General features: G+C 58.7%; 2 protein-coding genes and 2 long non-coding RNA genes across 11 annotated transcripts in view; 3 read left to right on the top strand and 1 right to left on the bottom strand.

The window, feature by feature from the left end:
- Nucleotides 1-6,995, top strand: part of ARID3B (AT-rich interaction domain 3B) — a 57,799-nt gene extending 50,804 nt beyond the window's left edge. For all 5 annotated transcript variants that reach the window (XM_060618064.3, XM_078448890.2, XM_078448888.2 and 2 more), the window contains exons 6-9: nucleotides 407-687; nucleotides 787-1,041; nucleotides 2,435-2,533; nucleotides 4,433-6,995. In XM_060618064.3, coding sequence (XP_060474047.1) covers nucleotides 407-687; nucleotides 787-1,041; nucleotides 2,435-2,533; nucleotides 4,433-4,590 — 793 coding nt within the window. In that variant the 3' untranslated portion in view covers nucleotides 4,591-6,995. The remainder of the gene's footprint in view (nucleotides 1-406; nucleotides 688-786; nucleotides 1,042-2,434; nucleotides 2,534-4,432) is intronic.
- Nucleotides 6,996-10,388: 3,393 nt separating this feature from the next.
- LOC132668890 (uncharacterized) lies at nucleotides 10,389-25,079 on the top strand. Of its 3 annotated transcripts, none has more exons than XR_013556371.2 (3): nucleotides 10,389-10,562; nucleotides 17,375-17,920; nucleotides 24,675-25,079. It is a non-coding gene; the product is annotated as an uncharacterized LOC132668890 (long non-coding RNA). The 3 variants fall into 3 exon arrangements; XR_013556372.2 differs by lacking the exon at nucleotides 24,675-25,079 and adding an exon at nucleotides 21,042-21,810 and having other exon boundaries at nucleotides 17,781-17,920; XR_009605828.3 differs by lacking the exon at nucleotides 24,675-25,079 and adding an exon at nucleotides 21,042-21,810.
- Nucleotides 17,919-27,469, bottom strand: LOC132668891 (uncharacterized). Its single transcript, XR_013556370.2, has 6 exons — nucleotides 27,069-27,469; nucleotides 24,611-24,707; nucleotides 22,751-22,871; nucleotides 21,035-21,165; nucleotides 19,400-19,573; nucleotides 17,919-18,583 (listed from the first exon to the last, which is right to left on the bottom strand). It is a non-coding gene; the product is annotated as an uncharacterized LOC132668891 (long non-coding RNA).
- The window catches only part of CLK3 (CDC like kinase 3), a 14,065-nt gene continuing 12,925 nt past the window's right edge, over nucleotides 26,636-27,775 (top strand). The window contains exon 1 of one of the 2 annotated variants that reach the window (XM_060618057.3): nucleotides 26,636-26,753. The gene's annotated coding sequence lies outside the window, so the exon portion shown is untranslated. Of the gene's footprint in view, nucleotides 26,802-27,775 lie in introns of both variants that reach the window. The other variant, XM_060618058.3, reaches the window with a different exon arrangement.

Here is a 27,775-nt window from a genome sequence, read left to right as displayed (position 1 = left end):
CTTCTCTTGAGGCTCTTGGGACATCTGATGCAAGGACGGACAGCACTTCCGGGTCCACGCACAGTGGGACAAATCACTCCTATCCGAGCAGCATGACTCAGAATGGTTAGGACGTCCCAGGAGCCAGGAAGACATTGCAAAACCTTTCTCCCAGGGTACTAACACAGCACCAAAACACACATGAAACATGAGTGGAGATATGCTTTATTTCCCTGAAAGAATGGTGCCTCTGAGTGGAGCAGAGATCAGGACAGGGTTGAGTAGCAGCTGGCGGGCCCTGGACCTTTCTCTTCTGCCAAGTGACCCTGTGTCCTAGAGGCCTGCCCCACAGAGACCCAGAAACTTACACTGGGCGGCGTCTGGAGCCGTTTTGGATTATTCTCCTCGCTTGCTTCCTCTCCTCCAGGTACATGAAGTATCTCTATGCCTACGAGTGTGAGAAAAAAGCCTTGAGCTCCCCGGCCGAGCTCCAGGCAGCCATCGACGGCAACCGGCGGGAGGGCCGGCGGCCCAGCTACAGCTCCTCCCTCTTTGGCTACTCGCCTGCTGCTGCCACTGCTGCCACCGCCGGGGCCCCCGCCCTGCTCTCCCCACCCAAGATCCGCTTCCCCATCCTCGGGCTGGGCTCCAGCAGTGGCGCCAATGCCAGCAGCCCTCGGATATCCCCAGCAGCCACTCTCAGGAAAGGTCTGCAGGGGCCAGGGAGGGGGGAGGAGGGGGACAGGGAGGGAGTGGGAGAGCCCGTCGTCAGGTGCGAGGTCTGTGCCGCTCTGGTGCCTTTGCCAGGTGATGGAGTCCCAGTGACGACGGTGCCTGTGCCAAACCGCCTGGCTGTGCCCGTGACCTTGGCAGGCCAGCAGGCCGGGCCCCGGACGGCCGCGCTGGAGCAGCTGCGGGAGCGGCTGGAGTCAGGGGAGCCCCCGGAGAAGAAGGCCTCCCGGCTGTCGGAGGAGGAGCAGCGCCTGGTGCAGCAGGCCTTCCAGCGCAGCCTGTTGAGCATGGCGCGCCAGCTGCCCATGAAGATCAGGATCAACGGCAGGGGTGAGCGCCTCCTCCGACTCCACTCTCCACTCCCTGCCCTCCTGCTGAGGGCCCTCCTCCCGGCTCCACTCGGGCCCACCACGCCCCAGGACTGGGGTGGGGGCCCCTTCGGGTTCTGCCCTCCGGGTACCCGGAAGGGTCTCAAGGCCAGAAAGCCACACGGGGCTTTACCTTCACCAAGCTGACTAAAAACTGCCGCAGGCAGTGCCCTGTTCTCTGTCAGAAAAGAAAAGCATTTGTTCAAGGGGGAGGAGCCAGAGACCTTCGGGCACAGCTGCTGTGTTTCTCTTCCTCACCAGCCTTTTGATCTGTCTAAATTAAAGGGCTCAGCCTTCACCCTGGTACCTCCCCGGATGTAGATCTGGGCGGAAGATGGCATCTCCATTCTGAGCCTCCAGGAGCCTCCGGGAGGGCCCAGGCTGCCTGTGACCCTTACAGAGGAAAGAGGAAATACCAGTTTGGCAGCATAATTGACATCTTTCCCTTCCCTTCCTCATTTTTCAGGTGCCCTACCTTCTGGACTCCTGAATCACACACTCCATGCCCCTTGTTCCTTTCTCCTCTCCCCCCACCCCCCACATTTTCTTGGCCATTCTTGCCCCGATTCTGTCTCAGAACAAACTTCAGCCAGCATGTGGTGGGAAGTCAGGTGTGAAGGGAGCTGTGTGCATTCGAGGGCAGCACTCCCTGCCCCACTGTCCCCAGGTGAGGAGCAGGACGCTGGGGGCGACAGCCCAGACGGCAGGGCTCTGCTCTGTTACCTGCACAAGCCAGACACTAATAGCAAAGCAGCTCACCCGGAAGAAGTACTGGCTGCGTGATGAAAGGGCAGAGTGTAGGGTGAACGAGGCAGAGCCAGAGCCTATAGTTTTCTACAGACCCCAGGTGGTCAGGTGGAGATGGGTGCCAGGTGCCGGGCCACATGCTGGGCAGGTAGACCCTCTACCTGAGGACCACCCAGCCCGGTTAAGGGCAAGAAGAGGTTAAGGGCAAGTCCTCAGAGGCAGGGACTGGGGCTTGCTGGTCTCTGGTTCCCCAGCCTGATGGATAGTGGATGCTTAGTTAGCATTTGCTGAAACACTGAAAGTGGCGGTGCACAGCTGTGAGTCAAGGTCAGTCTTTGCAGCCTGTGATCCCTTTCGTGGGAGAACAGAGGGAATGGGGGAAGTGAGTGGCTAAGCAGGGAACAGAGGAAGCCAGCGACAGGACCTTGGCAAGCCTGGGTTCTCCTGCTGCCTGACCTTACGCTCAGGGGAAGGTTATCCAGATACTTTCTAGAACAGTGGGAGGCCTCGCCTGCTCTGGTCAGTCCGGGAGAGTGGGAGAGCCTCGGAGAGGACACTGCAGTGCTGGAAGTCCTAATCAGGCCCGCTGTCTCCCTTGTCCCTAGCAGAAGACAGAACAGAGGCCTCGGCCGCAGCGCTGAACCTGGCCACAGGCAGCATCGGGAGCATCAACATGTCCGTGGACATCGATGGCACCACCTACGCAGGTGAGGCTCTGGGAGCCCCGAGGGAGGCCCACAGCCAGGGCCCCTCCTGTCACCCTCCCATCTGAACAGCTTCCCAGGGGTGGCTCTCTTGTATGTAGTCTCGAGGTTCCAAAGGTTAAGTGGTTTTTCCAGACTGGGAGAGGCTGAGGATTGCCAGCAGGATGACGGATCCCTCCCACCACCTTCGACAGAATGGTGGAGACCCTTCATCTAACCCTTTTGGACCAACGGTTGACTCACTAATTGCACCCATCACTTAAGCGCGAAGCATCATAATCCTGTCCATGCCCATGCCTTAAACATCACGTTTGCTGTCATGGACCTGTGGCGCACAGGGCTCCTTGGAATGGTTCACCTCCACTCTCTCTAAATATTGCCTGTCATTCCCTTTCTTTAAAATGGACCAAGGACTGACACGCAGGCAAAGGAATCTGAGTGTAGCAGAAATCCGCCTGTTTTTACAATTCCGCCCAGTCCTTTAAAGTTATTGCTGTCTACTTGGGCAGTAGTTTGTTGGCTAGTTGGGTTAGCATCTCTACCAAGTCTTTTCAATTGCTGGAAACCAGTCCTTTTCCCGCTCCCATTTCTTTGGTTTAGGGGTGAGTTTGGGAACAAGCCCCAAGTCTTACTAGTAAGCACGGCTTGCTGAGTGGGGGCCAGAGAGCCCGAGGGGTCCAGAGGAGGGGCTTTAAAGGTACACCTTCCATCAAACTGGTGCTCCTGTTCTGGCGGCGCCACCCTGTGGGCCTCACGCTCTGGCTCTGCCGGCCACCAGCTGCCAGCATCAGGGTTGCAGCCAGGGAAGGGACGGAGTTCCTGGAAGCAGCCTACGGAGAAGCAGCGATGCCACATCACCTTGCCGGTCACCACATGACTGGTGCTTTGGAGGCCACATTGAGAAGTCTCAGCCTGACATGGGGGCCTCTCAAGGAGACCAGACGAGACAACAGGCAGGGCCTAGGTGCCCTTTGCCATCTGGTGGTGCTTGACGGTCTAAGAGGATTGGGGGCTGGCGGGGGGGGGTCCACGGAGAAAGCAGGGAAGGACGAGATCAGTGTCTGGAAAGTGGGAGATAACGCCTCCTCACAACATGGGGAGCAGTCAGAAGGGAGGTGAAGGCACCCCAGACCTCACCTGCATCACCCTTGTCCCACCTGTGCCCTTTCTTGGTGGGCGTGCACGTCGCACAGGCCAGGAACTGGGAAGTCGTTCCCAAGAGCCCCTCACCTCTGTCCTCACCCCCAGAGCTGACAGACCCCGCTCCTCTGCTCTCTCCCCTTTTCTGCCACCCCACAGCCCCGCTGCCCTGGTTTGGGCCTCTTTCCTTGTGGGCCTCTGTCGCCCCTGTTCCTCCCAGCCCTGTGGAGAGCATTTTAAAACCCATATCTTATTGTGTCCCTCCCCTTCCTAAAAGCTCCAGGGCCTTCACGACCCACGCAGGGTAAAACCTGCCTCCTAAGAGGCACACAGGCCTCCCTTCCCTCATCTTCCCATCTGTCCAGCCTCACCTGCCATGCCAGCCTCCAGCACATTGCCACCTCCCTACTCCGGCTCTTCCTTTGGCCGCTCTTTCTGATAGCCCAGGCATGCTCTCCCCCCGAGCCTTTCCTGACCAGCTTGCCCCTGCCTTCCACCACCTTCTCTTTGTTCCCACAAGCCCCTAGAGGAGGGAGCAGTGCCCACAGAGCACTGGTTACATCTCCTCAAAAATCACGGTTTACGTTTCTGCCCCCTGGCCGGCCTGTCAGCACCTGAGGCCGGACAGTATTCAGGACTCTGGTCAGCGGCCAGCACGGTGTCTGGAACGGAGCCTTATACAGGGCTGGGCACCCGTAGCGGGGACAGAGTGCAGCTGCCCGAGACTCTTTGTTCACGCTCGTTCCCCCCCTCCCCCCCCAGGTGTGCTGTTTGCCCAGAAGCCCGTGGTCCACCTCATCGCAGGGTCTGCCGCCCAGAGCATGGGCGGCAGCGGCAGCGGCAGCTCTCACTGCTCAGCCAGTCCTACCTCGTCCCGGGGCACCCCCAGCGCCGAGCCCTCCACCAGCTGGTCTCTCTGAGGGGCAGGACCCAGCTCCCCGTGCCCCGCTCTCCTGTCGAGAGTGAAGGAGGTTGATGCACAGAATTTACCTCATCTCACGGAGCCCACGTCAAACACCATGTGGCCAGATGTTGAGAGTTTGGACATGTCCGTCTGTCTGGGCTCCGTTCGGGTCCTGCTGTACTCTGGGGACAGGGAGAGGCTGCAGGGGCAGGACAGGGCAGCGTTGTCCAATCAGGGATTGTGCTGGAGAACTGGGCGGGGTCTGTGGGCAGCCAGCTTCCTCCGGGGTTCCCAGGCCACCTCCCGTCCCGGGCACAGTGTATCGACAATCTGTAAGCCGGCACAGGGCTGGAGGCCCTCCAGAGCCCTTCCCCTTAATTTATTTCCCTTCCCCTGCTTTCTGCCGTGACCCTGGGGTCACTGGCCTCTTCCCCTGCTCAGCCCTTCAGTCTTTAACTCCCATGTTGGGGCTGCTAGGGGCCAAGACAATGCCTTCATGGCCTTTCTCCGCTGAGCATGGGATGGAGCCCTCCTACCCACCTCACCTACCATGTTTGGTTCCAGGGGTGTGGGTCCCTCATATTCAAGTCTCGAAGCTATCCTCAGGGCCCCATGTCCCTCTTTTAATGGTCCCAAGAAAGGACACACGAGGGCAGTCCTCAGGCCCCAGAGCTTACTGGGTACCTGCTGAGGGAGAGGCAGAGCCTCAGGGGGCTGCCCAGGCAGGCCCTGGCACCCGCTTTCACACTGACCCTTTTCTGACCCTCCCAGACCTCACGCTCTCACTCGCCCTTTTGGCCACCTCTCCCAGGAACAGCCCACTTGTCCCTCGGACCCTCCCTTCTCATGGGGTCACCTCAGCCCCAACATCCCCAAACCTGCTGATGTCAGGTTCATTGAAATACCTCAGATTTGTAATTGTTGATGTTTGATTCTTCAGGAAGTATTTGCATCTCTGATATCTTTTTTATATGTGTTTTGCTGACTTTTTTGTTTTTAATTTTTATTGTTGTTATTGTAGCACCAAAGAAATGAAAGCAGATCACCCCTAAAGCCGAGCAAACCTTTGGTACCCCAGCCCCTCCGGCCCTTCGCTAAGACCCCAGTGACGAGGCGGGGAGGCAGGCAGGGCAGGTGACTCAGGGATCACGGTGGCCGGGGAGGTGGTGAAGCGAGAGGCTCTTGCTCATGCAGGTCAGGTCCGGAAACCACACGGTTCTGAAGATGGTTCCTGACCCATTTGCTGCCAGAGCAGAGCTGGTCCCACACCTCTACCCCCAGCTCCCCAGGGTGGGGACAGAATGGCTCCCCTTCACTCAGCATTGCCACCTCAGGGCAGGGGCAGGCCGGGGAGGCCCTGGGCCTTGTAGAGGCCTTGTAGAGCCATCCCAGGGATAAGGGGATGCCGTGAGCTCCGTCCTCCCTTGGGCCTCTGGGCTGGAGCCGGCCGCTCCCATGTTGGGAAGATGGGGTGATTGTCACACCAGGCTCATCTCTGGTTGAGTCCGCCCTGCAGAGCTCACAGAACACCGCTCACTGTGACGTCATTGGGCTGTGGTGGTGACAGGCCACGCTGGCACGAGCTGTCACACGGCTAGCATTCGGCCCTGTCTGTGAAAGGAAAGGGAAATCAAAAGGTGGAGCACGAAACAGCTCCCTCAGCCTGGTAAGCTGCACTCTGCCGGACGCATCTTCTCACTCCCTCCCCAGCCTTCCACACACTTGCTCACACACACACACACACACACACACACACACAGCCCCACCCAGCGGGGTCTGACCCTCTTCTGGCCTCAGGAGCCTTCCCGCCTTACCCACCAGGTAAGCGCAGGAGGTGGGCAGAGAAGAGTGTCTGGGATCCGGTGCCAGGAAGGGCCTGGTTGGCTGGCGCTGGGCCCACTTGAAAGTGTCGCAACATTTGGCCAGTGTGTCTTTCTCAGGGGTTTGGTCACGAAGGATGGACTCTTCTAGCCGGAGGACACAGGGACAGTGCACTGTGGCTTTCTGGTCATTGGATCCTCTCCCCTTCCCCAGGCAGCTTGCCCAGCCAGCTTTGCCCTCTCAGCAAACCCTTGCTGCCCTCGAGGACAACAGCAGGGTCTCAGCCCGGAAGCCCAAGAGTCAGGGATGCCAGCAGGTGCCCCAGGAGCAGGGCCCTGGGCAAGAGAAGCTTTCCCTGAAGGTGCAGTCCTGAAGGCCACAGGGCAGGCGGTGGGCCGGGGCTGCTTCGTCCCCACCCCTCCTCCCCTCCCCATCTGTGTACTCTGACCAGGAAAATGTGCTAGCACATGGATAGCCTAGGCAGTGGATAAATACCTCAGACGTCCTCTTGCAGCAAGTGTCTGTATATGTTGTGGTTATTTTCTATCTTACATGTTCTCGAATGTTTATATTTCAATAAACCTCTACCTCTTCACACAAGCAGGTCTCTCAGATGCTTTCAGTGACCCTCCCAGTGGGCAGTGATCGGGATGAGGGAGCGGTGAGAGTCTTGAGAGTAGAAAGGACCCGCTCCTCTGGATCCCTGGGTTTTCCTGAACCTTCTGCCCTTTACTGCTTATCCATTCTCCAGGGTGCTCACTCTCAGCCTGTTTCTGGCTTGGCAGGAAACCCTAGGTATTGCCTGACCACCAGGACCATCTCCAGTGGTTCCGCATCAGTGTCCTGGCAGGCACGGGGCCAGGGGACTGCCTCCATTTAGCAAGGCTTTTTTGAGCTCCTGCCGAGTAAGTATGGTCCCCGTGCTTATGGAGCTCACAGTCTTGTTGGGGAGGCACACACAATTATCCAATCAAAAATTGAAATGCAGTGTGACTGGGACAGTAGGCCATTGATGGCAGATGGATGCTGGGGCAGCTCACTGGGGCATCTCTGGAAAGCCTCCCAGAGGTGGCGATCTTTCAGCTGGAAGAGTGAGGTTGCCAGCTGGAGATGTGAGGAGAAGCATTCTCGGCAGAGGAACTGATCTATGGAAACTTGGTGGCCTCAGAGGTCCTGCCCTTGGGGAATTGTGGCCAGGACCTGGAGTTGGAGGGGTGAGGAATTGGGGAGAAGTATGGCTGGGTCCAGGATGGATCCCAGGCTAAGGGATGTGGGTGCCATCCTTTGAGCATCAGGGCACTGCTGACACGTTTTAACCAGGACCTAGGCTTAAAAAGAGGCTTTTCTGGAAGTGTGATCTGGAGTCAGGAGACATTCTGGACATTAGACCTCTGGGATGCCTCCGCTGGAACTCGGGCCTGGACCCAGAGTGCCCAGCCTTTTTTTTCCACCATGATGCACATCCTATGGCTACAACCCAGTTTTGGTGAAACCAAGAAAAGTGGGCAGAGAGGAAAAGCACTGGGGATTTGTAATTGCCCTCCTCCGCAACAACAACGCCCGTCCCCAGTCTGTGCAGTCCTCTGAGGCAGGCAAATGCAGACCCCTTTGCCATTTTGAAGTGCTAGCAAATGAAGAGTGACCTTGGGACAGGCTTGAGCCTCTCAGTGGTCTCTAAACACCTTTTGAAAGAAATGACCAGTCCTTTAGTAATTTTTTTAAGTGTTCTCTACACCCAACGTGGGGCTCAAACCCCCCAATCCGGAGATGAAGCGTCACATGCTCCACTGACAAAGCCAGCCAGGCACCGCTAGCCCTTAGTACTTTAATAACTGGTAACCAGTAGTTGGTATCACACCTCACAGCTTCCTGTGGCGCAGCAGGGGGCCGCCACACGGAGGTGCAGCAGGCCTAGCCCACGGGGGTGTCGGGGAGGTGAGGAGAAGCAGGGTCTAGAGACCTCTGAGGCGGAAACGGTGCATCGTAACTGCAGGGGGTGGTGAGAGGAGAAAAGCTCCCGACGGACGTGGAGAATCTAGGAAGAACAAGGCACCAGGCCGCTGCAATTCCTTCCCGTTTCAGTTTAACAAGACCTATAGGAGAATATCTTCCAAGACCTCGAGAAAGGGAAGAATTTCTCCAACTAGACCCTCCAAAAGAGTTTATCAAAAGATCCTGGTATTTTGGGATACCTGGGTGGCTCAGTCAGTCAAGCATCTGACTCGATTTCAGCTCAGGTCATCATCTCACAGGTTCGTGAGTTTGAGCCCCACATCCGGCTGTGTGCTGACAGTGTGAAGCCTGCTTGGGATTCTCTCTCCCCCTCTCTGGCCCTTCCCCCTCAAAATAGACAGATACAGGTTTTGGGGGCACCTGGATGGCTCAGTTGGTTAAGCTTCGGACTCTTGATTTCGTCTCAGGTCATGATCACACGGGTTGGTGAGATCGAGCCCTGCATTGGGCTGTGTGCTGACAGCTTGGAGCCTGCTTGGGATTCTCTCTCTCTCTCTCTCTCTCTCTCTCTCTCTCTCTCTCTCTCTCCCCCCCCTCCCCTGCTCACGTTCTCACATTCTCTCTCTCAAAATAAATGAACAGTAAAAAAAAAAAAAAAAAAAAAAAAAAAGATACTGGTATTTAGAAAGACACACTGGGAGAGTCCCCTGGATGGCTCAATTGGTTATGCATCCAACTCTTGACTTTGGCTCAGGTCATGATCTCACGGTTAGTGAGTTTGAGCCCTGTGTTGGACTCTGCACTGATGGCACGGAGCCTGCTTTGGGTTCTCTCTCCCTCTCTCTCTGCCCCTCCCCTGCTTGTGCTCTCTCTCTCTAAATAAATAAGTAAACTTAAAAAAAAAAAAAAAGAAAAGAAAAAAAATAGATGATACTTGCAACATAAAACTAACAGCCAGAGTGTGTGTGTGTGTGTGTGTGTGTGTGTGTGTGTGTGTGTGTGTTAATGCTTATTGTTAAAAGCAAAAAGGGGAGGGGGGGTTGGAAGAGGGGGCCAAGTCATGAACAGCTGTTTTGCAGAAGAGGAAATACAAATGGCTGGAACTCACTGGGGCCAGGGAAATGCACAGAAAACCATTCCACACCATCAGATTGGCACACACTTTGGTCTTACAACACCAGGTCTTGGCAAGGATGGGGAGCAATGGGAACTCTTGGAGACTGCTAGGGGAGTGTAAATTAGTCTAACCACTTTGGAAAACACTTGGGCATTCCCAAGTGGCACATGCAATTCTCCTAGGTTTGTACCCCAGAGGAATTGCACGTGTGCTCCAGGAGACCTGACAGCACTTAGCTATGAAACTATCGATTTCTGAACACTGGTGTGGGCCAGGTGCTGTTTTAAGTTCTCTGTGTTAATTCCTTGGATTCTCTACACATATGAGATGGGACTATGATTCCCATTTTACAGATGAGGAAACCGAGGAACAGAGAAGTTGAGTTACTAGCCTGAGGTCCTATAGCTAGTGAGAAGAGCCTAGCGGTTCTAATTCGGTAGCTACGGAGTCCAGAGTCTGCCCTCCCAGCAAGTACTAAGCATTCTATACACGCTTATTTCCACTCCACCCACACCCCTATGAGGCAGTAACTTCGTTCATTTTACAGATGCAAAAACTGAAAAGCAGAAATGTGCTGGAGGTCACATATGTAGTGAATGGCAGGGCTGTGAATGGACTCCAATCAGCTGCCCTAAACTCTCCTGCACGTGCCTCCCTTCAGTGAGGGGCAGGGGCGACCCAGCCCGGTGACAGAAGGAAGCAGAAGTTGGAGGGGGTGTCTGGTCGTCCCAAGTCTTCGTTCCGCCCATGTCCCCCTTGCTGTGCAGTCGGGAGTCACCTGACAGTCCTGAGAGGATCCAAGATTCTCCTGGACCAGCCTTCCCGGCTCCGCGCCACGCCGCAACCTTCCCCCACCTCATTGGCCAGGACTGGCCACGTGCCCTCCGTATAGCCAATGGGGGGAGGGGGCGGGGCGCGGGAGGGAAGCCCGGACGCCTACTGCACCTTCTCCTGGGAGTCTCCGCCCTGAAAACGGGAGTTGGTGGCTTGCGGCTTCTGAGAGATCGGAATCACCACTGGAGGGAAAGGAAGAAGGAACCGACCAGAAAAGCAGGACCGGGACGAGTGGGGACCTTGCTGCGCTTGGAGACAGAGAGGTACCGTCTCTCTGCAGGGGGCGGGGGGGGAACGCCATCTGTGCCAGGAAGCAAACAGGAGCCGGCCTGAGGGAGTGAGCGGCTGGAGGGTGGGTGCCCGGCCTGAAGGGAGGGCCCTCCGGGGAGGGCAGCGCCCTGGTTTGGAGCGCACTGGGGATGCGCCCTGGCAGGGGTCCCAAACCACTCATCTCATGTGATGAGAAAGGAGAAAGGAGAATTTATTTTCGGAGCCTGGGGGAGCCCAAGGACAGCGGGGCGTGGGACTGGCCTTGGCAAGTGCTGCCCTTGGAAGGTACTCCTTTCCTTCTGAAGACCAGCTCACCATGCTGCCCAGGCCACAGAGCAACGTGAGATGACCATCCTAAAGGTCAAGTTTATGTCTTCTCCATACAAGAGACCTCCTGGGATGAGCTAAAGTATCTCCATCCAATTCCACGTCCTGGGACCTGTCGGCTCCATTTGCCCTCGCTGAAATCCAGCTTTTGACACCATGAAAAACAGGGAAGTTAACAGTTCCCAAGTTTTCTGTGTCCAGTCTTCAGCCCCGAGAGACTACGATTTTGTCTCAAGTCCAGTGATCAGGACAGGGCCACTGGCTCTGTTGGGCTCAGGACCCAGTGCTGGACCCATCAGCTGGGAACTCTGCAGCTCCCACAGCAGCTGTGTGAATGGCAGGGAGGGCAGAGAACATTTTGCAGGAGACGATGCTGGAGAAACAATCTGAGAGCTGTTCTGTCCTTCCATCCTGCCAGGGTCCTCCTCTGCCAAACTCTGCTTAAGTCAGTAGATGGAGGGAATGTTCAGTGACAGAGTTGAGGGAGGTTCTGGAAGCACGTGGCCCAGCTGACGGAGCTCTGTAGGGGAAGGAAGTACACAGCAGGGTGGGGAGGGAAGTTCAGAAGGAGAAAAATGGCCAGATAACCTCAAGGGGGACAACTCTAAGCCAGCCTTGCCTGTGGCCATCAAAGATGGCCATTGTATCAAGCTCAGAAACGAGAAACTACCTTTCTGGAACAGGTTAAGGGACCAGGGGGCTTAGCTGCCGTTTTGCTGTGTGACTTTGGGCACATTACTGCCTTGTCTGGGCAAGTTCCCTGTGAAATAGGGACTATAGAGTGATGTGAGGCACAAATGTATCAGAACTCACTTTGAAAAGTCTAAAGCCCAATACCCAAGGCCTTCACCAGTAAGACAGAAGGTTTGTGGTCATCATTGTGCTGGGACAGGGCAGTGAATGGACCAACCAAGCCCCACAAGGACCTCAGCGCCCCACTGGCCACTCTCTGCCCAGATCTACTTCTAGCCACAGGGTCCCTCTGGGAAAGGGCAGGTGGCCTCGTCCACTAAGAGTCAAGAACCTTGTACTAACATGGGCATTTCAGGCCCTATTTCAGGCAGGGGACAGGGAGGCTTCTGACTGCAGCCACCTATGACAGGTCCCCTGCCTCAGGCCTGACAGAAACCCTAGCGGGGGGGGGGGGGGGGCCTCCACTCTCCCCAGGGAGTCCTTGCCCACCCTTGGTTCTTGAAGCCTGACAGTCTGCTGTCAGCTCACTGGGGGCAAAGGGCTGACCTCGGTCTCTTGTGCAGCAGAGTGAGGCTATAAACCTGGACCCTGGTGGCTCTGGGCCTCAGTGGGCACAACACCTTTCTCCTCCAGCTAGGGCACTGCCCCAAGTGCCACCGTTTCTCAGATGCTCCTCTCCTCCATGGTTCTTGGGCTATGGCTGACACCTGGGGACAAATGAAGCAGAAGCTGACCCCACAGAGGGCAGAGAGGCAGGGCAGGTAACCAGGTATGGAGTAGTTCCGGTTCTAGCCAGGGAAAGGGAGGCCAGCTGAGGAATCCATTCAGAATCGCCAAAGGCCCACGCTGGAAGGACCTTGTGGGCCTCTGTCTCCCCCCACTCTGGCTTGCAGATGGGGAAACAAAGGCAGAGAGAGAAACAGGGTCTGGGTCACACAGGGAGGCAGGGGTTACTCTGCCTGTTCCTCTAGGGAGTCCCCAGGTGTCACCTTCAGGGGTTGAGAGATGGCTGGAGGCTCCCGCCCTCCCAGTGCTAGAGCCCTCGATGCTCAGAGCTACACCAGCTCCTCTCCCTGGGGACACAGTTCTCAGCCTGAGAGTCGGAACTCTTGGAGTCTCCCAGGTCCCACTGGCAGATGTGACCCCATTCTCTAGGGGTCCCCAGAGAGAAGCTCAGGCAAAAGATAGAAGTCCGCACCCCATCAAGCTCCTCCACACAGGGTCATAAAGATGAGGACCCGCGTCAAGGTGAAATGGTATTCAAGCCTAAAGCAGGAGCTGTTCCAGGCCGTGGAACGTGCTATATTGTCCATCACTGGCGGCCCACTTTGTCTCCTGAATATATTAAGTGCAAATAATGCCTCATTGATAGAATACCGGATAAATAGACTTTGCGACTAAAGCCCTATAGACAGGTGGTCTTGGGCCCACCTCCATGGTTTTATGACTTTAGTACTTACTCACTCTAACTGGACCCCAGGTATAGGGAAACTCAGGGCCACCAGCCAGGCACACTGTCTCGCGTAATCCTCACATCATCCTTTGAGATAGGTACGATAGGCAGTATCCCCCTTTTACAGAAGAGCAAACTGAGGCCCAGAGAAGGCAGACTTGCTCACGCTCGCTGAGCTGGTCAGTGGTGGAGGTGACTTGAGCATAAGAAGGCCACTCTCCTTCCATCCATGACCCCAGGCCCAGGAACCCAGAGGTCCTAATCCCTGTGCCTCCAGAGCCCACCCAGCCATGCCCCCTCCTGCTTCTTCCCCGTGTTCCGTTCTTCTGAGAGAATAAGGCAGACCAGGAGATACATCAAGTTCCAGGCCTGGCAGTGTCCCCCCTGGGATTCTCTTAGCATGTCCCTAAATGCCCTCTCCCATCTACCCCCAAATCCTCACGGGAAGGGGAAGAGCTGTGAGGGTCTCTGTGAAGGAAGGTGGTTCCTCCCCACAGAGCCCCTCAGATCCGGGTGCCCCTCACTCCATGGTCCTCACTTTTCCACCAGCTCCTGCTCAGAGCCCTCAGCTGCTTCCAGCCTCAGCTTCTCAGCAAGCCTCTCTGCCACCGTGGGGAGGAAGGCAGAAAGACAGTGAGCACATTGTAGGGCCTGGGCTCTCCTGGTGGCAGTGCGAGGTTGGGAGGGATTTGACTGAGTCCGGGGAGGGCAGGTCAGTGGCACCGGGGACTGGGCACAGGGAACCGTGCCCCCCCCCCCCCCGAGGCATGCAGGCCTGGCAGAGGCACAGAGGCAGAGGGATGCTGAGCACCTGGTTCTGGGCACCTCCGGGGCCGGCTGGTGAGCCTCCAGCTCCGGGTCCCGGATTTTCTGGAGCCCAGCTCGCATCTGGGCCAGCTCCAAGCCTGCCTCCTTCAGGGAAGTCTGGGAATGGGGGGAGAGTCTGAGAGGGAGTCAGTCACTGGCTCCTACCCTGATCTGGTGCTTCAGGACATCGCCCACCCTGGTTCTCGCGGGGGCCTGCCTGGGACTCTGCCTTGACCCAAACAAGGGGCATAATAGCTGTCAGGCAGGGAGAGGCAGGTAGAACAGCACTTGGAGGAGGGAGCAGGACAGCCTCTGCCTCTCCACACCGTACAGGTGACTACAAATTCCCCTGAATACAAAAATATGAATGGGTGATACTCCCTCAGTGCTCCCTATGGGGCTACGCTGCTCAGCCCAAGGGCTCCCCGAGGGCAGGCCAGGTCTCCAAACCCTCTCTATCTCCAGATCATCCCCTGTCTCCCTGCATGGGGTCCCTGTGCACTTAGCCCTCGTGCACTTGCTTTGCATTGATTGGTGAGCCTGTCCTGTGTGCCTGGGCTCCTCCCAGGGCCACCCTGCAATAGTACAAGGTCAGGGCCGCCTGGGGCTCCAGCCTAGAGTGGGTCTAGGCTCTGCTCTTGGCCCTCAGTGAAAACACCCTGATCCTGACTCACGGGCTCCAACAAGTTAGGCACCTCCCCTCCCCACCTTCACCTCCCTGGGGGCCCTTGGTCTCAGCTCCTCCCACCCCTGGTCACAAGGGCCCAGTGTGGGATCAGAGCCTTGTCCTCTGCTTGGGAGGCCCCGTCTCTAGCCCTGCCCCCACCTTGATCTGAGGGAGGGCAGCCAGCACCCCAAGCTAGCTCTCACCTCCTGTGGGGGCTGGAGCAGCTCCCACCCTGCCTGCCCATGAGCTCTCCCCTCCGCCTCTGGTGGGACCCACGCTCGACACTCCTCTGGCTCCTCTGTGGTCCTTGGCTCTGGCAGCTCCTGGGGTCTGGTGGGGACAGCAAGACCTGTACCTTCATCCCCACCCCCATTCTAACATCATTAGCCCAACCAAGGCGAATGGGCCACTCGGCTGGGGCATCGGCCTAGTTCTTAAAAGCTGGAGAGAGTGTGACCCAGGGACAGTAACCCAGTGGGTACACCGAACAGGGTCATAGGACCAATGAGGATCAGAACCCCTGAGTACTGCCAACACCACTCCCAGTGTACAGATGGAGATCTGAGCCAAAACAGCAAGGGCCACCAGGCCACCATTCCCAGCTGCCTGAGAGGCCCAGGGAAGATTCCACAGTGGCCTTCCCCACAGGCTGTGTCTGGAGGCCGAGGGAGTGGGCTTGACTGGTGCCCACTCAGTAGGTGGCAGTCTGGTCCCCAGACTTCCACAGGGTGAGGAGCCCACCCTCCACGTGCAGACTTTGAGAGCTTGCCTGGGGACCCTGCTGGGGGAAGAGGGTGGGCGGCTAGGACTCTGGGACTGCTGGCCTCCCTTCTAGGCTGGCTGAACTGTCCAGGTTCTCGTCCTTGTTCTGGGGTGTGGGCAGGCCCAGGCCTCGCTGACCCAAGGGCACCTGCCCTGCGGGTTCCAGTGTCAGCTGCGCCCAAAGTCCTAGAGCTCCCCGGCATCCAGCTCAGCCAGGAGTGCGAGGCTCTTGTCCATTTGTGGACAGATGGGCTGCCCAGGGCCCCACAGCCCCGCCCCTGAGCCCCTGGGTACGACAGGGGCCAGGGCAGGGAGTTTGGGACTCTTTGGGACAGGGAAGCCGAGACCTCTTGAGGGGAAGTGGCTGGTAACTGGCAGAGCCTGGGCCTCCCACTCTTTTGCACCAGGTCCCTGATCTCGGGTTTGGGAAAGACTCTAGGGTCATCAGGAAGGGCTCCTTGGGGGCCCTGATCCCAGGTGGGCCCCATATCATCCCAGCCTCGGGCAGCCTCCAGCTCCTCGCCACCTGCCACTTCTACATCCTGGCAGCCACCTGGCTGTTTTCCTTCTCCAGAGTCTGCATCTTGCTCTGTCGCCGGCCAGACAGAGGGCAGCCCTCACCCCATCTTCTCATGCCCACAAACACTCACACGCGCTTGTGTGTGATCTCCATCCTGGCCCCTCGCCTGCCTCTCCCACCCAGATGCGGACAGGCTGCCTGGGGGCTCACTAAACAGTGCCCACCCCTCCTCACAGCGGCCGATCCTGTGGCCCCTCCAGCCTTTCTGCAGCCGTGTCAGGGCCTTGGGGCTAAATGAGGGGAAAGAGAAGACAGAACAGCTGGGTCCCCGAGATCCCAAGTCCTACCCAACCCACCCGACAGGAAGGTAGCAGGATGCAAATTGGGAGGTATAAGCTATGTTTGTGTTCTAACCCCTAGTACGTCAGAATGTGACCTTAGAGATAAGGTCTTTACAGAGGTAATTGGAGAGAGCTCTGATCTCATCTGGCTGGTGTTCTTACAAAAGGGAAATTTGGACACAAACACGTGCATAGGGAGAGCACCCTGTGCACGTGGAGGCAGAGGCTGGGGTGATGCGTCCGCAAGCCAAGGAACACTGGGGACTGCCAGCAGCCACCAGAAGCCCGGGGAGGGGCAGGAACAGAATCCCCCCCTCAGGGGGAACCACCCCTGCGGCACCTGGAGCTCAGACTTCCAGCCTCCAGAGCCGTGAGACAGGAAGTATCTGCTGCCGAAGCCCCCTGGTTTGCCCCCTGGTTTGCGGTACTTTGTTCTGGCAGCCCTGGCAGACTGCCAGAGGGCGAGTGACATGGAGCCCCAGTGGATCCCCGGTTGGAAAAGGCGATTTTCGCCGCAAAGCGGCCAGGCCAGCAAGCAGCGTGAAGTGTGTAGTAACAGGAGCGAACATTTCCTGGCTGCATGCCGACACTGCTCTGAGCCTTCTACATGCGTGTCCAGTTTACCCCTCTTAGCGGATGGGGGAGAACCATAACTGTTCTTGGTTGTGGGGTTTCTTCCTTACAGGTGAGGCCCAGAGAGGTAGAGTAACTTGCCCGAGGTCACGTAGCAAGTACACTGCGGAGGCAGGATTGGAGCCCAGTACTCGGGCTCTGGGGCCCACGGTCTTAACCACTGATCTGGGGACAGTGCAGAGCACAGAATCCTGGGCTGGCGCAGAGGAAGAGAGACTGAGACAGAGACCGGGAGAGGGTCAGGGTGGAAGGAGCTTGAGGTTGGGGATGAGACTGTAGGTGGAGAGTGCCAGAGGCCCCGGGAGCCCCTCGCACCCTCCTGCCAGCCAGATGTTGCCCAGTTTCCCTGAGAGCCCGGGGCCCTGCTCCCCAGAGGACCCCTGCCCATGGCTCAGGGTGGAATTCTAGATCACCCTCCCTGGACAGGCGCAGGGCCTGGGGCACCACTTGCTCACAGAAGGTGAGTCCAGGCCGGGCCTCCCTGGGGACTGGGGAGAGAGAAATGGCCTGGGCAGTCCCCGAGAAGCAAAGGACTGGAAGGCCCTCTGGTTGGGGCCCAAACTGACACTGGTTTACGGGTCATTTGCATGTTGCTTTCGCAGGGCTCGCTCCGCACCACTTCCTTCCCGGCACCTGAATCTGCCCAGAGGTCCCAGCCCTCAGTCACCACGCTTTCTCGCCGGAGTTGTCCGCCCGCAGGCCCCCGTCCTGACTGGGGTGCACACCCCATAAAGAGTAGTGTCTCTCCAGGCCCTGAGGAGACAACCTCCAACCCACAGGGGTCTGGGTTGATAAACAGACAAAAACTGAGATTTCTTTCTGTACAAATGCGCAGTTGCAGACGATCACTGCAAATCTGCTTCCTTGAGGAGCTAACAGCCCTCTTGGAGCAAAGCTCTGGACCCCAGTTTGAGACACCGATTTAGACCAACGCCACCTTTCGTGAGGCCTAAGGCCAGCTAAGCACTGCTGCTGAGACCCGCTCTCACGCTCCTTCATCTCACGCAGACGAGCCCCACTGCGGCAGAGCAGGACCCCCCTCCTGGGTCCCTGCAGCTCCACATCCCTGGGCCTCCAGGGCGCCTCCTTGCTGACTCTCTGTGTCTGTGTCCGTGTGCGCACATCTGGGAACATGTGCGTGTCTCTGGGTGAGTGTCTCGCGTGTATCCTGGTGGGGGGGAGGGAGTGTCCACCAGTCCGTCTGCTTGTGCATGTACACTTTTGCCCTAGACACTAAGGGAGGGCACTGGCTGGGAGAAGGCCGTCACCAAACTGCACTCGAAGTCTGGTGGACACGGCCCGGGACACCCAAGCCCTTGCCCTGGCCCCCGTCCCACCATTCACCCCCTTGCCCTCTCTACTCCTCATCTGGGTCAGGGACTGTTCTCACTCTGCCACCTCCACATCTGTCCTCTCTGGGCCTCTGCATGCGCCCCTCTCTCTTGCTGAAGTGCCCTTCATTCTTTCACTGAGGATGCCCAGTTCATCCTTCAGGGATGGTTCAGAGGCTCAGAAACCCCTTCAATCGGGAGGATTTACCTATCCGCTGCCCCCCTCCCCAACTCCTACAGTGCCTTTCCCCTCATCAGGCATATATTTTTTTTAATGTTTTTTTAATGTTTATTTTTGAGAGAGAAAGACAGAGTGTGAGCAGGGGAGGGGCAGAGAGAGAGAGGGAAACAGAATCTGAAGCAGGTTCCAGGCTCCACGCTGTCAGCACAGAGCCCATTGCGGGGCTCGAACTCACAAACCATGAGATCACGACCTGAGCCGAAGTCGGATGCTCAACCGACTGAGCCACCCAGGTGCCCCTAAAAAAATTTTTTTAATGTTTATTTTTGAGAGAGAGAGAGAGAGAGACAGAGCGTGAGTGGGGGAGGGTCAAAGAGAGAGGGAGACACAGAATCTTAAGCAGCCTCCAGGCTCTGAGCTGTCAACACAGAGCCCGACACAGGGCTCAAGCTCACGGACTGCGAGATCATGACCTAAGCCAAAGTTGGACGCTTAACCAATTGAGCCACCCAGGCGCCCCAGACATATATTTTTAAATGTTGATGTATTTATTTTTGAGAGAGGAAGAGAGAGAGCAAGCAGGGGAGGGGCAGAGAGAGAGAGAGAGAGAATCCCAAGCAGGCTCCGTGCTGTCAGCATAGAGCCTGACGTGGGGCTTGAACCCACAAACCATGATCATGACCTGAGCTGAAACCAAGAATCAGATGCTCAACCGACTGAGCCACCGAGGCGCCCGTCTCCTCATCAGACGTATTAAATTGTAATTGCCCACTTGATGACTGTGTGGCCCCAAACCATAAACTTTTGGGGACGAGGAGTGGTCTGATCTGACTTTGGTTCTCCTGCACACAGAAGAGGGCCAGACATGCAGTAGATGTTCAGGGAAGGTATGCTGGGTGAACGGGGGGGATGGAAAGAAGGATGGGTGGGTGGGTGGATGGAGCGTAATGAGGAAGAAGCAGGAGAAGGGAAGGAAGTGTAGGATAAAGCTAGTGGGCAGCCTAAGAGCAGAAAGACACTAAATGGCTCCCAGTAGGAAAGACTGGACAGTGGGGAAGAGAAGGAGGAGAGGGGGCACGTGGGGAGGGAGAGGAAGGTGGGCAGAGAGCACCCACCTGGGGAGACCAGGCCTCGGTCTCTGTCTGGGGTCTCTGCAGTTCTTTCAATTTCAGGGCAACTACCACCTGGTGCCAGCGTGCCTTCCAGCACTCAGCCACCTTCTCTTGAAGCCTGGGATGTGATTCTTCCTTTTCTAGCTCTTTCCTTAGGGGCACTGGCACCTCCTGGACCTAGAGTGTGCTAGTAGAAATGGACACAGTATGGGGCCCCCAACCCATTTTCAATGGTTTCTTTCCAAGTTGCATGGACGTCCTCACGGTGTCTTACTGGCTGGGATGGGGACTGGGGCAGAGACGCCTCCTCTGTGGCCCCTACACACACAGAGCCCTCTGTCCTGGGCACTTCCACTCCTAAGCATCCTGACTTGAGCCCAGCAGCTAAGGTCATCTTGCCTCCCCCCAGCCTGGCCCTGGGCCAGCAGGAAAGGTTTGGCCATACGTGGCAGAGACAGGACTTGTGGAAGCTGAAAGATTTCCCCCGTGCTTCCCTAAAAGGGCCAGAATGGGACACCCAGGAGTGTTAATACCCAGGGAAGGGAATCTGTGAATTTGGCCACATGATTCAGGATTTGGGGACAGAGGCTGGCCCACCTCCTGCCCACAGGGCCATCTCACCCAGTGTGAGACGATCTGAGGGTGGGCCTGAGTGGCTATTTGCCAGGCCTCCGGGGGGCACCCCCAGTGCTGCTCGCCACACCACCCTCTCCGCACGTAGCCCTGGTGCTCTGCCCCTGGGGCCTGCACGGGGCCCTCTGACACCGTATGTGCTCTCCTAGAGGCTGTGGAGACCAGCCTCTAGGCTGCTCTAAGCAGACCACTGGTCACCGGGGGTTCTGCCCAGCCCTTCTGAGAGTCTCCTGTTCACTTGTGAAGACCCCCCTTCCCCCCACTCATGGCTCGGCCTCCACCAGGACTGTGGGGCTCACCTGGCTGGGATCAGTCTGCTCAGGCTAGCCACCAGGCCTTTACCCTCTCCCAGAGCCCTTTTTTCCCTCATCCTCTGGGACTCAACTCTTCCAAGAGGCCTCCTCTGACCTCCCCAGCCCCCAAGGGACTTCTCCAAACCCCAAGCTTTCAATCTGGACCAGACGGGTTAAGGCAGGCTGCGTACCACCAAAGGGCGCTTTCTGGGGCCACAGTGGGAACGGTGCACGCTGGAGTTGCGTTGTGTGGAGGCCCTGCTCCAATTTGTCCTTCCTGGGCATTCCCTTTTCCATGGTGTCCCTAGGACCCTCACCCAACTTTGGAATCCCCAAGTTCAGGGCCTAGAATCCCCTGTTTCTCTGCCCCCCTGGTATAGGTGGGCACAGGCTGGCTCAGCTGGTGCCCTGGATTCCCTGGGGGGGGGGGGGGGGCATGATCCTGCCAGCTGTCTTGGGCCACCTGACCCAAGGATCAACAGCTGCTCCTGCAGGAAGGCTATATCCTGAGCCTGGGCAGGGGTCTCGGCTGCCCCCATCAAGACGTCATCCGGGCCCTAAAGTGCCCGGGCCCTGTCCCCATCGCAGCTCAGCTCCTGGCCCTGCAGGCCTGACACCAGCATCTCCTGCAGGTACATTCGGTCCAGGATCCTGAGGTCTCCTCACAGCCTCCAGACCACATTGTCTGGAGCCTGAACAAGTTCTTCCCTACCTTCTAGGCTTTGTTTTCCCATCTGGACCCGGAGGGGAGTAGGCCGGGTGATGGCAGCATCTTTCCCAAATGTTGAGGGGGAGGGAACTGAACAGAAATCTTCGCACTGCCCTCCTCTGCCAGCTGCTGCTCTAAGAATGAAGAGCAAAGAATGAAGTAGAAGGCAGGCCCGGTGTTCAGCGCCCTGCCAGGCACCCACTTAGAGAAGGGCTCTGGCCCACGGGGCCCTTGGCTCCTCTGGTCCAAACACGGCTGGGCTTTTTCCATTTCCGTCTGCAGTAGCACGATCTTGCCCATCCTCTGCCACCATGCCCTTCACCCATAACCGGGCACCCTGACCTGTCTTGTGTGTCCCAGTCTGGCCTCCACTCCTGTCTCTGGGATCCCTGCAGCTGGTGCCCCTCCTGTGCCAGGTGGGCCAGGGAGCTTTCCACCTGTTGCCAGGAGGGCTGAGGGCAGCACAGAGCCCCTGCAGAGGGCCATCCCTGTCCCCAGGCACGGCAGTGTCTGTGGATTTTGATAAAGCAGGCAGACTCCACAAGGCCCTGCCTGCTCCACCGCTGCGATAAGCCCCACCAAGGGCCCGGCTGCTAGCCCAGCACAGACCCGAGTCCTGGCTTGTACGCCTGGGACTGTGCCCCACAGCTCTGAGGGGCTGCTGTAACCACTATAGGCTCCAGACACGTAACCCTCCACCTCCAGCTGGACCTGAGACAGCACTCCTCCGCACTAGCTGCTGATGGCTTTGGAGCTCCAGCAAAAGGAGTAGGGATGCTGTCATGGAATGCTAGAGAGCTGGGAGGCAGGAGCAGACAGGTGGGTCCCCAGGGTCACCCCCAGCATGGTAGGGAGCAGGAGCTCTAGGAGGGTCAGCTGTGGGCTGAGACCCCCGGTGACTAAAAGCTTAGGAGCCTAGGCCATCACAGTGTGGTGCTGCCCACATGGGGCAGGGGTTCCAGGGGCCTCCCCTAGAATCTTCAACTTGCATGAACCTTCACCTTCCTCACTCCCTGGGGATTGCAGCTTTCGCCAGGGGCAACTGGGCCTTGGAAACTTTTCTATCCACTGAGCTGAAACCAGCTGCCTCCCTCCCTCTGACTCTCTGGCCGGGGAGTGGGTGGGTGTCACAGGGACCCTGGCCCTTCCTTTGCCTCCAATCCAGTGCCCCCAGCCACACCAGATAATGCACTGCACACCTCCAGGGGCGCCATCACAGAAATGACACTATTCACAGAAGCTCTGTTGGGGACTCGATTCCTGTTTCGTTTGGATGCCCCAGACCTTGACAAGCCTTCCTGAGAACATGACCCCAGATGTGGGCAACCAGCCCGGAGCATTCTAGAGCTCTCGGCCTGGGAAGAGGATTTTCTAGCTCAGGGGTGCTCCCTGGGCCTGCAGATAAGCAAGGAAGACCAGGGAGAGAGGGACGGGAACCTCACTATGTGCCCCAGAGTGAGGAGCTCACACAGGGCCCTGCAGAGTCCCAGCTCGCATCCCTGCATCTGCGGCGCCTGTACTCGCTCAATAGGGCCTCCAGCGCCGTCCACAGGTGGTCAGCCAACGCTGCCAGCTGCGCTCTGCCAGCCATACCCGCAGGTCCTTCTCTGACGGCCTCCAGTCCTGCTCCAGGGCTCTGTCTGAGCACCTGCCAGGAAAGAGGAGCCCAGCCTCGGCTTGGGCCTCAGGGGCTGCTGTGCCCACCTTCCCCGCACTCACTTGCACCCTTCAGTGGGGCTTGGTGAGCAGGCACAGTCCAGTGGCCAGAAGTTACGGGAGTGCCAGGGAGAGCAGAAGGGGCCAGGCATCAGGTCCACGGGGCTCTGCCTCAGTGTGGGTCCTGAGAGCAGGACAGATGGGAAGCCCTGGAGTTGGGGCAGTCCTGCCTTCCCAGAGCATCAGCTTCTGAGACCCCTCTTCAGACATGGAAACTGAGGCCCCGGGGCTGAACATGCACCTAAACCTGTCAACCCCAACCACTTGGCCTCGACTTTTCCCTGATGATTCAGACTACAAATAAACACCAGCCTCAGCCCCCCTGAAGTTTTCGGTTCCAACAGCTTCTATGAGCTGTGATGCTGACCATGGCCTGGCCACTTGCTAAACAACCAAGCTCATCTGGCGCTCTCCATCTTGGACAGGGGGAGCTGAAGCTCAGAAGGGCTCACCCGTTGCCCCAAGGTCATGAAGGGAGTCCACTGTGAACTGGGCCCACACTCCCCCACCCCTGCTGCTCCCCTTCCCAGTGTGGGAGTCTGGAAATGGCAGGGGACAGGGGAACATCTGGGGGACATGGTAGTTTAGCTCTAATGTGGGGGTCAGAGCCCTTAAGCCAAGTTACTGCTTCACTGCCCTCTTTGGCTTCTATAGCCTCAGCTGTAAGGTAGGGGCCCTGAGCCCTAGGCCCCACCAGTTTGGTTAAGGGGCCTCATGGGGTCGATAGGGGCTGCACACTCCACTTGTCCTTATGCCCACCCACTTCACCTCCAGGGTTTGGGCTTCAGAATCCTAGCACTGTCTCTCTACCCACACCCTTGGGCACCAGACACCCTGCCCCAGCTCTGTGCAGGCACAGGGAGAAGGTGCTCACTGAGGACAGTGTCACTGGGCTGAGCTCCCCCACCCCCTAAGTGACTTGCTCACTCCTCACATTCCCAGACCCGCCCCCTGTTCAGGATGGCACTGCCACCCACCAGCCCTCTCCCCTCAGACACCTTGCCGATCTCCTCTCCCGTCTCCAGACCCACATTCTTGCAGCCCCTCCGGAGCTGTCTCTCCACATTTCCTCTCCAAAATGGACCATGAAGACTGGCCACCGCCCCGCTCTCCCAGGCCCTGGGGAGCACCCACAACTCCCCTCCCGCTGGGTGCTCTGTCTTCCCACTAAAAACAGGCGCTCCCCACGGTAGCCCCCAGCGCCCCCTGAGAACCCGAACTCTGCCTGGCTTGGTCGTGGAAGGGCTCGTGGTCTGCCGGAGTAGGGAGTGGCACAGACCAGATGTTGAACTTGCAGAGCCTGTGCAGAGGAAGGCACGGCCCTCAGTGCTGTGGGAGCGCAGGGAAGGGGAGCCTGACTCCCCCTTGGAGCACCCAGGAAGGCTTTCCAGACAGGTGACCCTACAGCCGAGGCTCAAAGATGAATTAACAGCCCCAGAGAAGACAAAGATGGATGTGGTAGTCAGGGTGGGCAGGACAAGGAGGGGATCAGAGGAGCTGGGGCCTGGAGGGGGCAGCACGCTGAGCTAGGAGCCCAGCAGGGCAAAAGGGACATCAAGAGGGGCAAGAGTTGCTGGGGGTGTCAGGTGGCTGGCAGCACGGCACAGGGCAGGGGCATTTCCCTGGGGCCTTTGAACCAGGCTGCAATTCTCAGCCCACACGGAAAAAGACTTGGTGCGCACAAGGGTAGAGGCCCGGGGAAAGAGGCTGGTCCTTGAAGGTCAGAGGATGTGGAACAAGGTTCCTGGAAAGGCATGGGGCAAGGCTCCTGGAGACGACCCACTCGCTTGAGCTCCCCAGGCGAGTTCCCAAAATCTCAGCCTTGGAGGGATGAGGTGAGAGGGTTGGGGGTGGGAGAGTTACCTTTACTTCACCTCAGGTCAGATCTTTTTCCAAGTGCCTGATACTCTGCCTCTTTTTCTTCTAGGTGTGATTTCTTTCAGGAACAAAAAGACAAGCTCTAATGAAAAAAATGAAGCTCTGATGGTAGAATCTGAGGCACGGACAGCTACTGAACTGCAGATTTTGGAGAAGGGGCTGGGAGATGGCTCCTGTTCCATTTCAGAAAATGAGATTGGCTTCCTTACTGGGAGGCAGGGCTCCTGGGTTCCTAATATGGAAAGGGATGGTGGGAAGATGGGCCGGCTTAACCCTTAAGAACCTGGCTCCCAGAGCAGGGCTGGAGACGGGAGTTCCCCTCTCAGCTCCTCCACCCTCAGCTGCCCACGCGGTCCTGGCTTCCAGAAGCCTTGGAAACCGCGGGCGACGCGACGCGGTGCGGGGAGGAGACACAGAGTCCATTCACCTCGTGTGAGTGGATGAAACCCCAGACGAAACCAGGCTGGTGTGACCGCGGCCTGTGGCCAAGCACCGGGGCCGGGCAAGAATGGCAACTCATTGCCTCCAGCCCTGAGGCAGGATTCTAAGGGATCGGGGACAGCAGGGCTCTCGGTGACCCACAGCACAGTCGAAGCACCTCCTGAATTTCTGTATTGGGGGGGCGGGTGCCTTTGGTTGGAAGGGGACCGGGAGCCGTTTTGAGGCTGCGTTTGCGTAGCAAGCCTCCCGTTTTCCCCTAGCTTCGGTTGTTTACTTCGGATGGGGGGGGGGGGAGAGCATCTAACATAGAATTGGGGGGATTAAGCAGCCCCTCGAGCCACGCCGTCAGTTTAAGGGAACGCCAGTGACAGAAGGCGAGGTGAAGCACCGCGCCTCTGGGAGGGGTGGTTCCGCAAGCACGGCGCCTGCGGGGGCGGGGGCACGACGCCTCGCATCAGGGGCGTGCCCAGCCCTCATTGGGGAGCGGGCGCGGCCTGGAGGCGGGAAGGCGGGCGGCCCGCCCCCACAGAGCCGTCCCGGGAGGGGCGGGGCATCGTGCCGTTCGGGCCCTGGCGTGGGATGGGGGCAGTGAGGGGCCGCAGCCTCCCGCTTAGCGGGGCGACGCTAGCGAGGGCCCTGGGGCGCGAACTCTCACAAACCGTGAGGTCTCCACAAAGGACCACACCTCGGTTTTTCTCCCGTGGAAAAGTGGGGTCTCGTCGTCCCGCCCTCACCAGGGGCGGGGCAGCGGGTGGGAGGGGCTTCAGCGATCCTGTCCTCGCGACCTCGGCCAAAGGGGGCGTCGAGTGATTCGCAAAAAAAGGCCAGCGGGGCTTGGCCGCGGCCGGGCGCGGGCTTTCTTCTGGCGGGGGTCTATTAAGTGGAGACACACTGCGAGTCCGCTCACTGCGCCGCTCAGGGAGAACGAGACTCCCTTTCCCCCAGACCCCGTGCCTCCAGAAGCCCCGCCGACGTGGCTCTCGGCTATCTTCCGCGAATCTGCTCTGCATGCACATGGGAATGTGGGCGTGCCGCATGTCTTTAACCTCCCCGCACCCCCCCCCCCCACCCGCCACACACACAAAGAATAAGGTCTCATTTGCTTCTTCCACAAAACCGAGAGTCGCGACCGCCTTCCCGAACCTGGGGACACAGACTTCCGTCATCTCTGGCGCCCTCCGAGGTCCCGGGGCCAGGCGGGTGCTCAAGGCCCGTCCGATTTTCACTGAGGCGCCAGCGAAACAATGCCCGCTTCTCCGCGCGCAGGAAAGGGTTGGCGGGCACGGGGCGGGGGGGGGGGGGGGGGTCGGGTCCGACGAGCAGGCACGATCCCCGGCCGGGTCGGGGCTCCCAAAGCCCGCAGCGCGGGACTGCACCCTTGCGGAGCCCTGGGGCCTACGTGCGTCGCGACACGGCGGGGGGCGGGCCGCAGTCGGGGACGTCCCCTCTGCCCTCCCGGAACCAGTCTCCACTGCTGTCGCCTGGACCGGGGCGGCGAAGACGGGTCCTCCAGAGCCTTCGAGTCGGGGGCTAGAGCGACCAGACCACCGAGCGAGGTCGAGCGAGGACTGGCGACGGCTGCGTCACGCGAGGGGCGGGGCCGCCGCGGGCGGAGGCCGGAGCCGGAAGCGGAAGAGGCGCTCGGAGCGGGGAGTGGGGCCTAGCCACAGCCGGATCCTGGGAGACGGTGAGTGTGGGCCCGGGCCCGCGACGGCGGCGGCGGCAGCGGCGGGGGGTGAGTTGGTGAACAGGACGTGCAGGGTACGGGTCCCCGAGTTCCCGGTTCGGTCTCGGCCTACTCTCTTTCTTTCTCCTCGTCGGCCCGCCTCTGGCCGCGGCCCCGACCTCTCACCCCTGACCCGCCGCTTCTCCCCCGGAGGGGCGGTCACCACAGACCCCAACCTCTGGATCCCGCGGTGTCGGAATCTGAGCTGCCTCTGAGGCCCCTGCAGGGATCCAGTTTCGGCCCTGCACCTCCCGCGGAATGGGGTCGGGGTCCTACCTGGGAGAGCCTGGAGGGGCCTTCAGACCCCTCCCATACCCTTGGCTCGAGGCTGGGTCTGTAGACTCCTCCTCCCCGCGCGGCCTGGAGTTTGATTCTGGCTCAGGCTGGCCGTCCGCCTGCCCCCGGAGTCTCCCCTGTCCGCCACTGGCGGCGGTTATGGGGGAAGGGGCTCAGGTCTCTAAGACCCAGGGCACGTCTGGAGGGGACGCGAGCGAGAGCCGCGGGCCTCCAACGCGTTTTGTTGTGATGATGGAGCCGCTCCAGCCCGGGGGAGGGGCCAGCCCAAGTTGACAGTACAAATGCCCGGGCTGCTCCCTGGTCCGGGAGTCCCTGTGTGCTTTAGTTCCGGGTGCGGGTGCCCTGGTGTGGACCTGGGGTGGGAGTTGCCTGAGCCAGGCCCCCGTCGAGGCGGAGTTGGCGATCTTCCAGCTTCCCTCCTCCATGCCCTTGAAAAGGAGGAGCGTTTCACCCGGTGGTGGCGGCTTGTAAGGTGGCAGGTTTGAGGTTGCAGTGGTGGGGCAGCGTCAGCCAAAAATAACCATGGGGCGCTGGAGTGGCTGGGAACCGGGAGGGCAGACGCTGACCTGGCTGGCTGCTCTTCTCGTCAACCCAGTTCTCTGGCCAGGAACAGCAAATGAGAAGCCGACTAGGCCTATGCTTAGAGAAAAGCTGGCATCCTTGGCCTGGTTTCCTTTACGTTATCT

This window comes from Panthera onca, chromosome B3 (genome assembly GCF_046562875.1).
Source record: "Panthera onca isolate mPanOnc1 chromosome B3, mPanOnc1 haplotype 2, whole genome shotgun sequence".
NCBI lineage: Eukaryota > Metazoa > Chordata > Mammalia > Carnivora > Felidae > Panthera > Panthera onca.
The sequence above is the reverse complement of the archived record's forward strand: the minus strand, read 5'-3'. Positions and strand labels throughout refer to the sequence as shown.